General features: G+C 41.0%; 1 protein-coding gene across 1 annotated transcript in view; it reads right to left on the bottom strand.

The window, feature by feature from the left end:
- Positions 1–14299, bottom strand: part of HS6ST3 (heparan sulfate 6-O-sulfotransferase 3) — a 682017-nt gene extending 667718 nt beyond the window's left edge. The window contains exon 1 of the mRNA XM_079137709.1: positions 13481–14299. Within this exon, the coding sequence (XP_078993835.1) occupies positions 13481–14184 (704 nt within the window). The 5' untranslated portion in view covers positions 14185–14299. The remainder of the gene's footprint in view (positions 1–13480) is intronic.
- Between the last annotated feature and the right edge of the window lie 2755 nt (positions 14300–17054).

The following is a 17054-nucleotide window of genomic DNA, read 5'->3' as shown; positions in this document are numbered from 1 at the left end:
TATGATTTTGCTCCTTGAGAGCTCAAATAAAGTCTTCAACTTATATCCTCCACAGTGCCTGGTATTAGGCCATATACAATCAGAAATTAATCAATCAATCCATCCATCCAGTTAGCTAGTCATAGAAAATAACTTCAAAGTAAAATTAGATATTATACCTCTCCTGTCAACCAGCCCATGCTTTTATAGCATTGTTTAAATCATAACAAGGGAATTGGTTGTGTCTGATTTTGCTTGGTGTCACAGCTCTGATCCCCTCCCTCCTTTTTCTCTTTCCTCTTAGGTACATGTCTTCCTACAGCTTGGAACATGTGACTTGGAGATTCAGTCCCACTCCAATCTCAAACCAATCCACAACCCTGACTATGGATTTGAGGGCATTAATTAGTCAAATCCTAGATCTGGTCTCTGCTTGACTTTGCAACTGCACTCTACTCTGACCACTGGCTGCTGCACTGTTTTGAAACCACTTGTTGCCACCTTTTCCTGTGATTAAATAGATTCTTTGTCTAGTGCTTGATTTCCAGTTTTGGTAACTGCTTTAGGAGTACTCAGGATTTGTTTTGATCAGGGTCAGTAAGACAATCAGACACGGAAATGAATGTCATACAGGAAGACAGTTTTCATACTCACAGATCCCTCGAAGTAAGAGGTAAGACACCATGCAAGGCCAGAAAGGGAAGCACCAGGGTTGGTCTAGAGGCAGAGGGAAAGGGGGAACATGGGCAAGATCTTTTATCAAGGTTTCCATAGAAATGAAGAAGTGAGACAAGGTAAGTATGTTTAGGACTGGTTTAAGTCATTTCAGCAGGGTCTGGGGCACAGAAGCTGCCTCTAGCTGCCTGATATCTGGCCCTGAGGTGATCAGGGCAGCCAGTTATAGTGGCTTAGAAGAGCCCATTAAAGGAAGTGGTTATAGGTATGGGCTCTGGATTGGTTGGTTTGCATTTGAAAGATGTGCTAGAAGGTGAATCATTTACTTTCTCTAGAAATTCGCTAGCCCTAGGGCCCTAGGATGGGTAGCCCCTCCAGGGACAACAAGGCCCCAGATGTCAAAGTATGAAACATCACACTGAACCCTATGGTTTTCTGTCAGTTTAATGACCTTCTTCCAACACTCATCTGATCCTAGGAGTTATGTGTACTTGTAGATCTTGACCCAAGCAAATCTGTCATATCCCAAAATCGATCAGGACCATGCCTCATATATGAAAATCAGTTCATAATAAGAAAAATTATTTGGTTAATAGATCTTCATTATGCTACAAACTCTAGAGTCTAGAAACTTCTATTTTCATTTGAAACTAATGTCTTGCTTTCTTTGTAATTAGTTGTAAAACCAAGTATGTATAGATTTCCTCATCCTAATGTATGTAGCAGATTCCTACATCCTAAACCAGCTCCAATGAAAAAGAATTACATTCCCAGCTCACTTTCAGGACATATTAACTCACAGTTATAATTTATATCTATCATGCAAAGACAAAAGTCTTGAACACAAAATTTAAAACATGAATGAATTTTAGGATAGTTTCCTTAAAATGGTAAAGCAATGGAGAAAGAAAAGAATAAGAAAAAGAACCCCCGAACCTTGAGCTGGGTCCAATCCTTGGACAAAAGTTTTCCTGATGGTCTAAGGGAAAGGTTTATGCATTCAGATAAGTCTTCTGTGACGTATTTTTTCATGTTTTAAAAGAAGCTGGTCATTACCCTAACAAGTTGTTGAGCTGAATGTGTGTTTCGTACATTGTTAACTTCATCTTTGTCATCCCTGATTTCTTAAACCCTCTATAAAAGTTGAATAATATATTCATTGCATTTCCAAAATCCAACTTGCCTTCCTTTTTCATTTTATATCAAAAGACCTCTCACTATCAATGTAAATTTAACTTTGTATAGTAGTTTATACTTTAAAAGGTGCTTTCATACTCATTTCTTAACCCACAGCAACTCTGAAAAATGGGAAGGAAGTGCATATTCTCATTCAAATTGTCTAATAAATTAGCAAATATATGTGTGCTTTCTTTCTTTCTTTTTTGTGTGTTTTCAGTCAGCGTTTGTTTGACAGCCATTATGTACCAGACACTATTCTAGGTGATGATGATGCAGAGGAAAACAAAATTAAATCGCTGTCCTGAGGTAATGCTGGCAGGGAGGGACATAGTCAAGAAGTAAACAAATAAATGAGAAAGCCCAAATTCAAACCCTAGTTATCTCATTACAAACTTACAGCTCTTTGCAGGTTACTCCTCTTCCTCCCTAGTCTAAACTATCCAATGCAAAAGTCCTCTTTGCCATGAATTTTTGCAGTGTGATTTCTCTGATTCCTCTCTCTCTCAATCTCCAGAAGGTCTCAGATTTCTCTCAATCTTAAAAGTGATTCAGTTGTCAACTGTCAAAACATCATTTAATAAACCATCCTGCTCAGAATAATATTGTAGATAATTATGAAGAACTCCCTCTACTTATCCCCCCTCCAAAAACAAGATAAAAGAAGCCAACCTGAATGTATAATAGTAATTACTAGAGGTTGAGAGTGGGAGGGAGAAGGCAAATAAAGAGAGGTTGGATTTGATCCATGCACTCCACATGCATGTGCTTAAATATCACACCAAACCCCATTAATATGCACAATTTGTACATGTTAATCAAAAAGAAAATAAGAAGAATATACATTCACACCTGGAAAAATATATACCCTAAAACTTGAAAAGACAAATTAATAATCTGCAAGAGCATACACATTGAATTATTAGTAGTTGTCTGCCTACACAGACTCTGTAGGAGAGTATTTCAAATTACTCCCCTTTGCCTGTTTTCCCTCTCGCAGCACTCACTAGGAAGTTAACTTGCTCCATGTATCATTAGTAATTCATGACTTGCTTGTGAAAGTGCAGGGACAGCACTACTACAGACCTAATACAATGAATATCTTATTAGGAAGAAATTAACAAATGAATTGTTACCGATCAATAGGTGTTGAAGAGAAAATTACAATGATAGTAAAGCCTAAATAATTTATACATGGTATTGATTTTTTCATTACATTAATTATTCTTTATAGCACACATAAGGAACTTGGAGAATAAAACCTTCAAAGCAAAGAAATTTATCTGCAGTAGTGTTTTAGGCTCAAGTCTGAATTTAAAAGACAAAGAATGGGCCATGATCACAAATATTTTTAGATTAAGAATGTATCCAACAATAAATTTGGTGTTTCCAATGTACCTGAATTTCTCCATGGCGTCAGAGGTTTTTTTTTTATATTTATCAATGAGGGTAGTAATAGAAATGTCTTCTAATAAAAATATTAGAAATAGAAATAACTATTAATTCACCTCTTTCATCACATACATAGAAGGCATAATAAGAAATCCACTGAAGCTGTGAGGGAAAGAGAATCTTCCCTGTCACCTACTCCAGATTTTTTAAGTTAATAGAACTTAAGTCCAGCTCAACGAAGTGCAAATTCCTTACAACTATTAATTTTCATAGCCAGCCCAAGACAATTCCCTAGGCAGATTTATCATGGTAAGTAACTCCTCTCACAAAGACAAGGGTCCAAAGATGACCCTCTTTCTCACAGGCCATTGTAGCCTATAGCTATGGCATAAAATGGGTACAAAGGAAAAACAAGAGAGAGAGGACCATGTGTAAAGGTGGGTCATGAAAAAGACAACGTAGTGTGTTATATTCTCTGGGGATGGCCCTGTTCCCAGGAACTCAAAATCCCTTCCAATGGATGGGAAAAACAGATTTAACATCCACAGCAGTCCCGACAGAGGTAATACATACAGATATTCCATTAGATAGAGGTTTATTTTTTATCTATCAACATGTATATTGACTACCATTTTTCCATGGCATTTGATTCTCAGAATTAAAGTAGTGACTTGGTGATTCTTATGTCTAGTTTCATCAGATAACAATTTTAATTATTTTTCATTATCTAATAATAGGAAACTTAATACATTCTGCAAAGAAAGATGCAAAAGGCACACTTTCATGCATGTCACATCTCCCCCAGAATAAATACAGAAATAGTATTTCAAAGTCCTTTAAAATTGAAACTAAATACATTAGAATAATTTCAAATGTGATATCATTCTTTCTTCCCTCACATTTTCCTTTCAGAGACTTAAAGCTCATAAATGTTACTCTGAAGAATCTTAATGCTCTTGGAAGAAAATCTAAGCAACAGAAAGCATCTCATCTCATAAATATGTTTTTGCAAACTATAGCCAGTTTTGCATACAACTTGTCATGCCTTAACTAATATTATTATGTAACTCTAAATTTATAAAATGCCATACATATAACATAAAATGTGTTGTCTACTCTGCATCATGATACATATTTCACTGCCCAAATCTGTCACTATTACCAGCCGATTCTTATATGCTAAGGTGACACACACCTAAATTTAGCATTATTTTTATTACTCAGCAAAAAGTCACTTGCCTATGGTGGCTGTTCTTTTGAACGTGGGGTTTTTTTTTTGTTTGTTTGTTTTGGTTTTTTGGTTTTTTGTTGTTTTTTGTTTTTATTATTGTTGTTGTTGTTTGCTGTGTTCATCATTCTTTAGGTAGAAACTGTGATCCATGAAGAGGACACATGTTTCAGGCACTAAAATGTAGTATTCTGTTCTTAGTCTAATTTGTTGAACAAAACCAAGGCATCCATAAAATGAATTAGAAGAAACTTCAAACTATTTTAAGATGCTGTGCAAATTGTTCTCCAATTTCATTCCTTCCATCTCAGCAACTCCAAATACATTTCCATCTTTCTCTGCCTTGCCACAGGCCAAGGAACACATCAACTAGCTCTTGTGCTGATAGCCTCCAGGTTTATTCACTCAGTGGAAGACAATGGAAAAGATGGACAGGTGGGAAGAAATAGTGGTCCAGGCATCTCCTCCCCCACCCCTCATTTCTCCTACCCTTCTCTCAGCCTCAGGCCTGCAGTTCTGGTAGTAGTTGCTTTCTACAAATCTCTTCTTAGGTTTCCCCCAGAGAGACTGAATGTCTTGCTAGCCCCCAGAAGATGATATGAGAAAGTCATTCTCTCCATTTGCCATTTAACAAACTCAGTGGGGTTATCAGTTGCCACTTTGTTACTAGTTGCAAGGCACCTTGAGGTCCAATACTGCTTCCCTGACCTCTGTCTATAATTCTGTAGTGAGTTCCTTCAAAATCCCAAAGGGGGCTTCTGTTTGCCAAGACTCTGGCTAGTAAACCTGGTAATGCTGTAAAAATAGCATCACGATACAGAAGAAGAAGGTATAAGTAAATAAACATACAGGAGCAGCATTTAAATATATTTGCACTGCAAATCAGATGGTCTCGTGGAGAGGTCATTACTTCCCATAAATGCACTAATGAAACAAACCACTGCACATAAGACAAATTTCCGTCTTCCACTTTCAGTGGTACCTTCTTTCTGCTTTATTTCTTTTAGCCCTTCTTCACCTTGACTGCTTTTGCCTTCTCTTCCTCCTCTGTGGCTTCCTTCTAATTTACACTCCACATGACCACTGTCTGCTCTCTTCCTTGGCTTGTCAACTTATTCTTTATGTATTACAGGGATCTTCACTTCAGATTCCACACACACACATTAAGTTAGCATTTGTCTGTTTAAAACCATGTTTACCCCATATTTTTAGGTCCATGTTTTCACATTTGAAGTAAATCCATACAATTTTACAAGTTTCTAATTAGAGTCCACCAAATACAGATGCCATCATACAAGAAAGTATACAGCTACATATCCAGAGCCTTGAACACTTTGGAAGAAATATTCTGTAAATCTAATACATAAATATCAAAGATATCAAGGTGATTAGCATTTATACTCTCTTATGTTTATAAAGAAACTAGAATGTAGGGACAAACAAATACAATGTAAAATGCCAAGGTTCTAGAAAAAGAATAACACTGTAGTTACCAATAAAAAATGGTAAGATATTCATAATAGCAATGAACTACAAATATTTATGTGCCCACAGGCAACTAATTCAATTTCTCTGCAGGACCGTTCCATGTATGAATTTAATTGTATATGTTTAAACATTTTTATTGCTGTTTCATTAATTTCCCATAAAAAAAACAATATGCTGGAAAAAAAGACTGCAAGTTTCCATTCAACAGTAGTCACTGAGTGTCCATGGAGTATCCACAGAGTCCTATGAATTAACATTTGGTTTTTATCTTTTATGGTTTTTCTTTGCATTATAACTTGCAAATTCATTTTTGCATTATTTATAATGACAACCAGGTTCAAAAAGGATAATTCAGGTTTACTTATAATTTTATCTTTTCACAAAACGGCATGTATGTATAAGTCAAATCCCTAACTCATAAGATTTCCTATGTTCCAAGAGCACCACATGGATTATTAATGCTCACAGCAAAATTTACTCCCATTTTCCAGAGGAATAAATGGCAGTGTGGAGCAGATAACTGACTCAACCCAAGATCACATGGCAGTGAATGATTGAATTAGATGAAAATCCAGGTAGTTTGACTTAGGAGTCCATGCTCTTAAACATCACTCTACTTGCATTCATAAATCAGCAACACAATTTTCAGTAATTTTCAGTGACTAATGTTTGTTATTGATTTCCTCTAACTGCTCTTAAGAAATTTTTTCTAATTCAAAATCTCTTCCTGCTGCCCTTCAGTACCATGACCTCCAACCATCAACAACTCAACCATCCAGTTAAGACCAGTAGTAATCCCCTCTGTATATACCAGAGGTGACATACACCTCTTTCATCCTTTCATCCTACATCAAAGTCCCCATCCTCTCAATTTAGGCTGATTTTTCTTCTAAAGTAAAAATGAATGATGGAATTAACTTTTCCAAAAGGCATCTGTTTGTCCCCAGATGAACTTCTGATTTGCGGCATACTATCTGATAGGAGAAACCTCCTAACACCGATCAATAAGGCCTGGCCTACATACTTACTCTATCTTCTCCTTTAGAGAATGAGGGGAGTTGAAACCTTACTGATTATGAATGTCAACCACTAACAATTAGAATTTGCACCTGAGATAGCAGTCTTGCCACAAGCATTTGACAGCTCCATTCTCTAAAGGACCATAATCTTGTCAAGTTATACTGATATTTTTTAAGGGTAATCTAAAAGCTAACATTTGCTGAACATCTTCTATAGGTTAATCTCTGTACTGGGTACTTTACATGTGTTTTACTGAGCAAGTGTATTTACCATAGGAAGATAAAAACAAATAACACTGCCTAAGTTAACAACAGGTTAGTACATTTTCCAACACTTGGGTAAATGCTTAGTTATAATTTAAACAATGCTATGTTAGCTAATCAAAATAGAATAGGTATACATCATATCACAAACCCAAAAACAAGATAATGTATTACTATAAAATAGTAACACAGGTTCCCCATTTAATTGTTTTCATACTGAACCAATTCTTGGCCCAATAATTTGTTTTGTGACTTTTAAAATCACATTAGGATTTGCCTGTCTCAATTAAACTGTTTAATTCATTATCAAGCATAAATAACTTTCAAATGACATAAACTTCTGATTGTTTTTAGTCAAAATGAGATAACAATTAGCTTTGGGAATAATAATACAAGAGTCTGAGATTAAGCAAAACCACATTATTGGTGGCTAAATTTATGTCCCTTCTAATTATTACATTCTATTTCTCAAAAATCAACCTAATCAAAAATCCTAAGGTGGGGCTGGGGTTGTGGCTCAGGAGTGGAATGCTCGCCTGCCATGTGTGAGGCCCTGGGTTCGATCCTCAGCAGCAGATAAATATGAAATAAAGGTATTGTGTCCACCTACACCCAAAAAAAAAAAAAAAAAAAATCCTAAGGTGACTAGCAAGAAAAAGGCAGAAGGATAAATCATCTATTACCATACACTACTTCCAATTTATATACTCACCACTCACAAAAACTGAATGAGTTTAATTTAATCTCTTTCTGATTTATAGCAAATATTGGTGGTTTGAAGCAGAAGTGATACGTTAAGAGACCCTGTAATGAACAAGTAAGTGGATATGGCATACAGACAGAGCAAACTCTTATCTCTTAGTTTTACACTGCCACACAAACCTTATGGTAAAAAATTAACCTTCTTGGCAGTTCAGCATTTCTAATTAGAAGAGACATCAAACAGATTATGCTTTAGAAAGCAGCACAGGCCATAATATTCTGGAATCTTTTTGAAACAGATCCCTTCAGTTGCTGTATATATTTTAGCCTGGTGTCTAAAGGAAAAGCAATGACCAGATGATGTTTCAAAGTGATTCTGGCTTTTTGTGGCAAGTCGTGTTATATTTTCTCGTCTTATTTTTTTGTACTTATTATTAAGAAGCAGACAGTCTAATACACAGGGCCCATTTGTTGCTTTTGACCTTGAATATGTAAAACAGTCACCATCATATTGTTCTTTACTAAAAGTTTCCTAGATAGAAATGTTTACAAATTCTGGAGAATGGACTACTCTTTTCTTTTCTTTTCTTTTCTATGCACAAGGCATGAAAGGCGAGAAAAAAAGACACCCTGAACTTAGCTTGGATCCATAAAATAGAAGGCCACCCAGGTTAAGCCTTCCCCAAAGAGTTCCTCTTACCACCTCAGTGGCTCACCAACCATTTCTAAGGTCTTCCCTGCTGAGAGACATGCCACTTCACACAACAGTTCATGGTCTTTGTAGACAGTTACAAATCAAGTTATTACTCTGAGGTGAAATTCCATCGCTTCTTATTCTAATTCTATCCTTTGCAGTGATACAGAACAACTCTCCTCTACCTTCAATATATTCCTCAGAGTATTTAAAGACAACCTTTGTGTCCTTATTTTTCCCCTTTCCATATTAAACATTACCAATTCCTTCAATCAAATTCCACATGAACATGGTTTCCAGATGCTGCCAATAAATCTGAGTTGCAGTTTGACTCTAAAATTTCCCTAAGTTGAATACAAAGAAGAGATCTGAAGATTCACTTATTCCTCACTTATTTTCTCCTTTACTTAACACAATTGAATGGACTGTTCAGAACCCCATAGGCCCATCCAGTTAGGAGCTATATCCTTTCGGGTAAGTGATGTCCCCACCCTCATCCCACACACATGCAAGCATGTTTTCTCTCTCTTTCTTCCCCCCCATTTCTTTTTGTCCTCCCCACCACCACCACTAACACACACACACACACACACACACACACACACACACACACACATCCCAGTCATAGGGATAATTCTGTGATACATGAAGCGTCAGAGAACCCCAACTATCTGGCCACAATGATTGGTTGAAAGAACACACAAGTTGAAATTAATCAGTTATTCTCCAAGATTTCTCAGAAAAGAAACTCTCAAGGAACTCAAAGAAGGCCTGCTTTCCTCTTGGCTTGTTGAGCCATTAGATGTGAAGGTCATTCATCCACCTCATGGAATGAACCCATTTAGTAGAATGAGATCACTATGCAAAGGAGTATGGGGAGAGAGACCCCAAATCCTAAGTTCCAGTCATTCCTAAAACCACCTCTACTCTTTCCTGGGGAGTAGTTACATAAGTAAGTAACCCCCTCTGGCTGGAGTAAGTTTGGGTTAGGTTTGTATCAGTTGCAACCCAGAGAGTCCTATCTAATATAATATCCAGATGGCTCTCAGTGAAACAAGACCAATAGAATACATGTCATAAAACAGAAGACTGCCACCTCATCCTATAAAAGAAGTGATGGGATATCTTCCAGTATTACTTAAGAATTAGAGTGATCCCACTTACCAAAGTCTGCGTCTGTCTTCCCTAACTGCCTAGGCTCCGTGGGACTGACACTGCTCAAAATTCTAAGACCACCATTATGTCTGGCACATAGTGAATAGGTTACTTAAGACACCTTCTCCTACAGAGGCAAACCAATGATAAACTAGGCAAAACACTGAATGTAAATTACAAAAACAAAATATGAATTCCCTGGAGAAACCCTAAGCATACCATTCACATTTTTAGAGTTAGAGTACCCATGAAAATTGTGGGACTAGATTATCTCTTCAGTCTTTTTTAGCCATAAAATGCTATTATTCTATCCTTACTCAATAACCATAAAGAGGAATCTCCTAAGGATCAGTTCATGCAGATCAAGAGGAAAAACATACAGTTAAAAAGAAGGAAGTATGAGATAGTGAGAAACAATAACATACCAAGTAATAATTGGGAGTAAGAAAAAAACAGAAAAATAAGGGGAAGAAGTTATGAGTAATATGAGAAAAGGGGTCATTGAGATGTGCCATCAGATTTCCTATCTTATTTCTAAGCAATTTGTGATCAGAAATTTCTTCTGTGCTGGATCCACACTGCCAACCCACAGGCTTGCCCCTTCATGAGCCTTTGTGATTCCTATCATGGGCCCTTCAACTCCTCCAGACTTCCCTTTTCAGAGTTATACTTCTGCTTCTGCCTTTCTCCTGGATTTTCCTACCTCCTCTCTCAAAAACAAATAGTTTTTCTTGTCATCAATAGAATGCCTATTATTTTATGTGTCTCCCCATCTCTTGCTCCTTATCTGTCCCCTGCAATGACTGATGTCCAAATGTCCATAATTTCCAATTTATTGCTTAAGTTTAGAACTTAGGATTCTCAGTACAAAAAAAATCATAAAATGGCATCTCTATAAGTAAGCCAAGGTGACCCATTTATACCCAAGCTGCTGTAAGGTACTGACCTCAGATCTTTTTGTGAAGAAAGGCCTTGATCAGGCAAAATATTATTAAAATTAGCAACTAATATCACAGTACTTCTATATATATCCACATATTAAGTTTTAAGTACTGTATACCAGCAATTTATATTATGCATATAAACTATGCTAAGCATTTCAATATATTAACTCATTTAGTTCTCATAATACCTCCGCGAGGGACATTTCTAATTATTATCAACACCTTAAAGGTAAAAAATTCAAGGCTAAGAAAAAGTAACTTACTGGTTACATGACTGGTTAATACAAGAACCACATCCATCTGACTCCAGATTCCTTGCTCGTACCCATTATGTGATCCATAAGGGCACTGATCTTTGAGAGAAATGAGGAGGCAATACCAAGGGGGAACCAAAAGCAGAGAGACTAGGCAAATAAAATCAGAGGATCTACTTCTCAATTTTGCTCAGAGTCAGCCCTATTTGAAATAGAACCTTGTTCCCATTATGTAGCAATAGATTATCTGCCATTTTGCATTGTGAAAATGTACCCTCCATTATCCAGGCTAATCTGGTTGACTGTAGAATGCTGTACACAGACATTACAATGACAGACAACTAATTCAGTCTTCTCTGCTAGGAAGATGCTAAGGTTAACATCTTTTCAACTTTACACCTATAGCTTTTGATGCAAGATACTTCACGTATGCCACAACTATTCCTTCCTACAGTATCTAGGACAGAAAAGCAATTGAGGATTGCTGGGAATGAGAGGTATGAAAAAAGAAAGAGGATTGATTATAAAAAGTGGTACAGACAAAATACTACCACAAGAAAAATTTTAAGAAAACCAGTATAAGTGAATTGAATATTTGATAACTGGTGATTTTGGAGAGAAATTAATAATTATGACTCATCGAGAAATGAAGGAAATAATTAGACTGTGCCATCAAAATCATGTTTAAATGGTCAAGGTGAAATTTTCTACATTATGAAATAGAGATATTCAGTATTTCCTACAAACCTTACGGTCTGTGATCTATGCAGGGCTTCATTTAATGGCAGCATCATTTCATCACTCAACAAAAAGCCATTGATTTTTAGGTTCCATGTCCTCCTCTAACTCCTAAACCTTCATCTATTCACTACAACACTGGTTTAAAAAAACTAATTAATCCCTACTAAACAGTCATCAGATGTTTCTGTGTGATAATAAAAGTCTCAGTTTTAGTGAAATGAAAGCTAGGAAGCAGACTAGCCAACTCTGGTGTCAAACAGGAATGCATAACATCTGCATAAAAAGAGTACAACATGGGATGAAATGTAACAAACTCATTTAAGTGATAAAACTTATGTTAAAAAGTTTGGAAGTAATACTTGGCTGTTTTAGGTCCAAATGAAGTGGCAGGATCTAAAATAATACACCATTAAAATTTTAAAAAATAAAAGGTCCTCAAGTATCCTACTGGGAGAGCCTAATGCTCTCATTCCAAGCCCAGTAAGTTTCTTATTCTAACCAATTTCCATGAAACAGGGAAAGGAGCAGGGAGGAGAGAGTATTTGAAAAACTGCCAGAGTAAAAAATCCCATAATGAAATTTTGCTCGTACTTGGAGAAATGAAGTAGAATTAGATGCTTCAGTGGTGGCGAATTCCAGAATCTGGGTAGCTTCCAGTAAATGAAGCTTTTCCATTCATTTTCCATAATGTCAAATGAAAAAGCTATCTGATACCAACATTACTGAGCTGAGTGTTTAAATTCCTATTTCCTTACACCAAATTGTTTGAAACCTTTGAGATAAAAACTTCAATAAACTAGTGTTCCAAGCTTTTAATATTTTAGTCCCTTGAGCAAGCATGTCAGATTAATCTTCAGATTGCAATGGGCATAAAGAGCATTCAACCAAATTCTTAAACCCATGCCTCTCTCAAAGGATGTTAATAGCATAAGCAGTTTCATTGACTATTAGATTTCAAACTTTCCTAATCTTCGACTGCATTACCACTTTCTAAAGGGGGGGCCGGAGTGGGGGAGGAGCCATTCTCTCCTGAAAGCAAAGTATGTTACTTATTTGATCTTTGTATTCACTCAGTTGGTTGCACACTATCAGGCACACGGTAGGCATTTAACAAATATTTTTGAAATAAATTGATGGAATAGCCTAGGGGAGAGTGGAAATCTTACTGAGAACAACAGGAGCACAAATCCGGGCACTGCTGGGTAACAGAGACCATCTCCAGAATTAGGGTTATCGAGGTAAAGCAGGAATTTGCACGTGGATCTTAAAAGAGGCATCAGGAGGATTGTTTTCTGAGCTGGCGAGCTGCCACCCAAGAGCCACTTACAAAGGGATTACGTCTCCGCTTCTTCACGCCTGGAAAACTCCTGCCCTGCCTCTCTACTACCACCTCTCCCTTACTTTTCCGGGTTTGGGGTTCCACCACAGAACTTAAGTATAAGATTCCAACCTCTCTGGTTTAAACCAGTCCCCGACCCCCTGATCATTCCATGGTGTTTACTGAGCAGGCAGGATACACACCAAGCACAGCTCTCTACCCCTCTGAAGGTGAAAGGGGGTCGGGGTGGCGGGAAGTAGGGGGAACTAAAGGATCAGAGAGTTCAAGATCCTGGTGCTATCCAGAGATTTCTCATCCCTCACCCAAAGCCTCTGCCCCAACCGATACAAGAGGCTGACAAGCTCAGGGAACACGGGCTGCCCGGGGCCGAGACGGGCGGGCGGGAGGGGCAGCGAGGTGGCAGGAAGCTAGACGGGACAGGGGACAGTACCTGGTGTGGCTGTGGTTGCGGGGACAGTCCTTCTTCTCCATGATGGCCGGCACGCAGTTGGTGAGCTCTGTCCAGTCTGCATGCAGCCCGCAGCTCCAGCCGGTGGAGAAGCGGGAGAAGAGCCACGTCTCCTTCTTGCCGGGCCGGTGGCAGGTGCACTTCTTCTGGCCGGCTTTGCAACTACAGGGCTGCTCCAGCCGGATGTTCTTCACCAGGTGCCGGCCGAACGTAGTGCCCCCGGTCTTCTGGATGTGCAGGAACACGATCACGTCGCGCCCTTTAATGTTGAAATCCACGAAGCGAGTCAGGTCCTTCAGGGTGAAGTTGAAGCGCGGCACAAACCGGGGCAGGGACCCGTTTTCGGGGGCCTCGGAGTCTGGCTCCTCTTCCTCTTCCTCCTCCTCCTCCTCTGGGTCCCCCGGCTCCTCTTCTTCGTCCTCCGGCGCCGCGACCCCCTGCGTCCCTTCGGGCGGCCCCCGGGGAGGCGGCGGCAGCTGGGGACGCCGCTCCCACTCCTCTGGCGGCGCCTGTGCCCGGCGGGCGGGACTCGGGGCGGCCGGCGGGCGGGCCTCCCCCGCGCGGGGCTGCTCCCCGAAGTTGGTGCAGGAGCTGGTGCAGGAGGGGGACACGTACTGGTACATGATGACCACGAAGAGGAGAGTGAGCACCGGCGTCAGCAGCCACTTGTTGAACCTTTCATCCATGGTCCCGCTCTCAGGCCGGCAGGTGAAGCGGCGGCGGCGGCTGCAGCGGCGCGGACCAGCGCCTGCTCGGAAGTTTCGGGGACTCCGGGGCGCGGCTCCGAGCCCGCCGCTCCTCCATGCCCCTGACGCCGAGGCGCGCGGCTGGCTGGCGGCCCCGCGGCACTCCGGGGCTGACGAAGCCGGGCCTGCGAGCCGCGCGGGGAAGGCGGGCGCCGGCGCGCGCGGCTGCGGCTGCGGCGTGGGGCGCCCTGCACTCCCGGGGGCGCCGGGCTCGGCCCGCTCGGTGCTCCCGCCCCAGCGCGGCGCGGCGCTCTCAGGCTACGCGGAGCATCCCGCCGCCGGCTCGCAGACGCTCAGGCGCTGGGAAGCGGGGCTCGGGTCCTGGACCTGCCCGGGGCAGCCGGGCAGCCCGGCTGCTGTGGCCGCGAGCGCAAGGGCTGCATGAGGCTCGCCAGGGCGCCCGCCAAGGGCGAAGGCGCGGCCGGGCCCCGCCGCCCCAGGCGACCGTGGTCACCTCGCCCTGCACCGGTACCCAGCACCTTTGCCTGTAGGTCGCCGGGCTCGGGACCCGGGAGAGCGGACGGCGCCCGCCGCAAGTTTACAGAGCAGCCTCCTCAGCGGCAGCGGGCGAGGCGCCTCCGTGGAGCCGCCGCTCCTGGAGAGTCGCACTGCTGCTTCGGGTCGGTCAGCTCAGGCGCAGGGACGTAGACACACTCTCACACACACGCTGGCACCGCCACAACCCGCCAGCCGGTGTGACAGGAGCCCGGCTACCCGCAGCAAAAACCTGCCCTAGGTACGGAGCATGCGCCAAAGCCTTCCCCAGCCCCGGAGGAGTTTCCAGGGGAGGAGTCCGGGGCTCCGCGGGGCTCAGAGGCGGCAACTGGGGGTGGGAATCCCTTCAGCCTAGAGCGAGGAAAGATTTGGCAGAAAGGCTAAGGTGGAGCGAGAAGCAGCCCTGAGGAGGGCGTCTCTGGTGCTGCTCTGACACCTCTAAATTCGCAGCTTTCTCAGTTTGAGAGTGTACAGAAACCTGGACGGCCTTCTTTGCAAAAATACGTCTCGAACCGCTGGAGGAACCCCCTAAACTAGACTTCACACGGGTTCTCTGTTTCCTCCTGGGCAGGGGAAATTGGCTCCAGACTGCATTTAATTGCTACCCAAGACATTCTAACTGCTGCTCAAATTTTATTTCAGTCCTTCCTTAACTACGAACTTAGTGTGTCCAACTCTATTCAACCAGCATCCATTAGTTGCCTTCTGTGTATGAGGCTCTGTGTTCAATAAGCCTTTCATTTCTTTCAGCACCGTACAGTCCAGTCCAGCCCACAACCATGCAGGACATACAAGTTTAGTGGTCACCTCCTAAATTCATTCTACTAACATGCACTGGGTTCCTTAATGTTCAAGCCTCACTGCTTAGCACCAATGTGAAAGATAAGACCTACTTTTACCTATATTTCTTTCTCAAGAATACTTTTTAGTTGTTTATGGACCTTTTGGCTAGTTATTTATTTATTCATTCATTCATTCATATGCGGTTTTGAGAATCGAACCTAGTGCCTCACACATGCTAGGCAAACGTTCTATCACTGACCTATAACCCCAGCCCCTTTGCCTGTATTTCATAAGTTAAGCCCTTTTCTGTGTGTGCAGATGGTTTTGAAAACTTTTTCAATTACTCAAGTATTGCATTTACCCCCAAATATTTGCTTAAAATCAACTTCTGAAGTTTACCATCAAATTAGAGTAACTGCCCCCCATAATCCCTAGACCTGCTTGACCTGCTTTCCCAGTGAAGAGTGGCAGTGTATTGAAGTTGGAGTCAATGCGGTGTGACTCCCTGGCCCAGGCCCATCTGTCTCTCCTGGCTACCCTGCCAGCGCAGTCCATCACACCTAGCACTCCACACCTCCAGAGCAGTCCACCTACCCACCTGACCTCTTTATATCCATGCAATACTTCCTGAGACACTTCATCTCTTACCCTTATCATATCCCCTTGGCAGCCAGGTCAGTTAGAATCCAGATCTCTTTAAGGTATGCTGAAGCTTGCCCATAGGAAATTTATTTTTATTTTTCTAAACAGGTGGGATTCTTCTCAACAAAGTTTCCCTCCTTTGCTTCCTTTCCCGTTTGTGACTCTATAAACAACCACAAACTGCCCTTACTGATACTGTAGGAACTTATATTTGTAAGAAAGGTGTTGGGTAAGATGAATCGTCTTCTCTAAAGTTCATTTGATTCTATTTATTTTACTCTCACTTAGGTTTAAAACACTATTAATGGCATCACACTACACTTCAAAGCAAGAAATTGTGATAGAACAAGAACCAAGTAGAATCCATCAATTATTTCTTTTTTAAAACAAGTTTTTAGTTGTAGATGGACACAATACCCTTCATTTAATTTATTTATTTTTATGTGGTGCCGAGGCTCGAACCCAGTGCCTCATACATGCTAGGCAAGTGCTCTACCACTGAGCTACAACCCCAGTTCAGAACCCACCAATTATTTCTTGAATACATCTGGCTAATGATGTTGTGTGTGTGTGTGTGTGTGTGTGTGTGTGTGTATACATACATATATAAACCTTTGCTTTAATCAAGTAATAAAATCATTGTACCTTTTCATATAACCTTGCTTGAGAAGTTTCTTATTTTCTATGCAATTGCTTGATATCACACAGCAAATAGAACCTTGTTAGTCACCTAAATGGGTAACCTTGAGTGCTAGTGATAATTTCCATAGTGGAAAGTGCTGCCCTAGCCATCATGCCCTTTGTACCTCAAAACAACATTCTTAAGGAGATGAGAGAAGTATAATATCCCATTTCAGAGATGAGGAAACTGAACCAAGAAAGCTTGGTGA

The sequence above is a fragment of the Sciurus vulgaris genome (assembly GCF_902686455.1).
Source record: "Sciurus vulgaris genome assembly, chromosome: 4".
NCBI classification, from domain to species: Eukaryota; Metazoa; Chordata; class Mammalia; order Rodentia; family Sciuridae; genus Sciurus; species Sciurus vulgaris.
The sequence above is the reverse complement of the archived record's forward strand: the minus strand, read 5'-3'. Positions and strand labels throughout refer to the sequence as shown.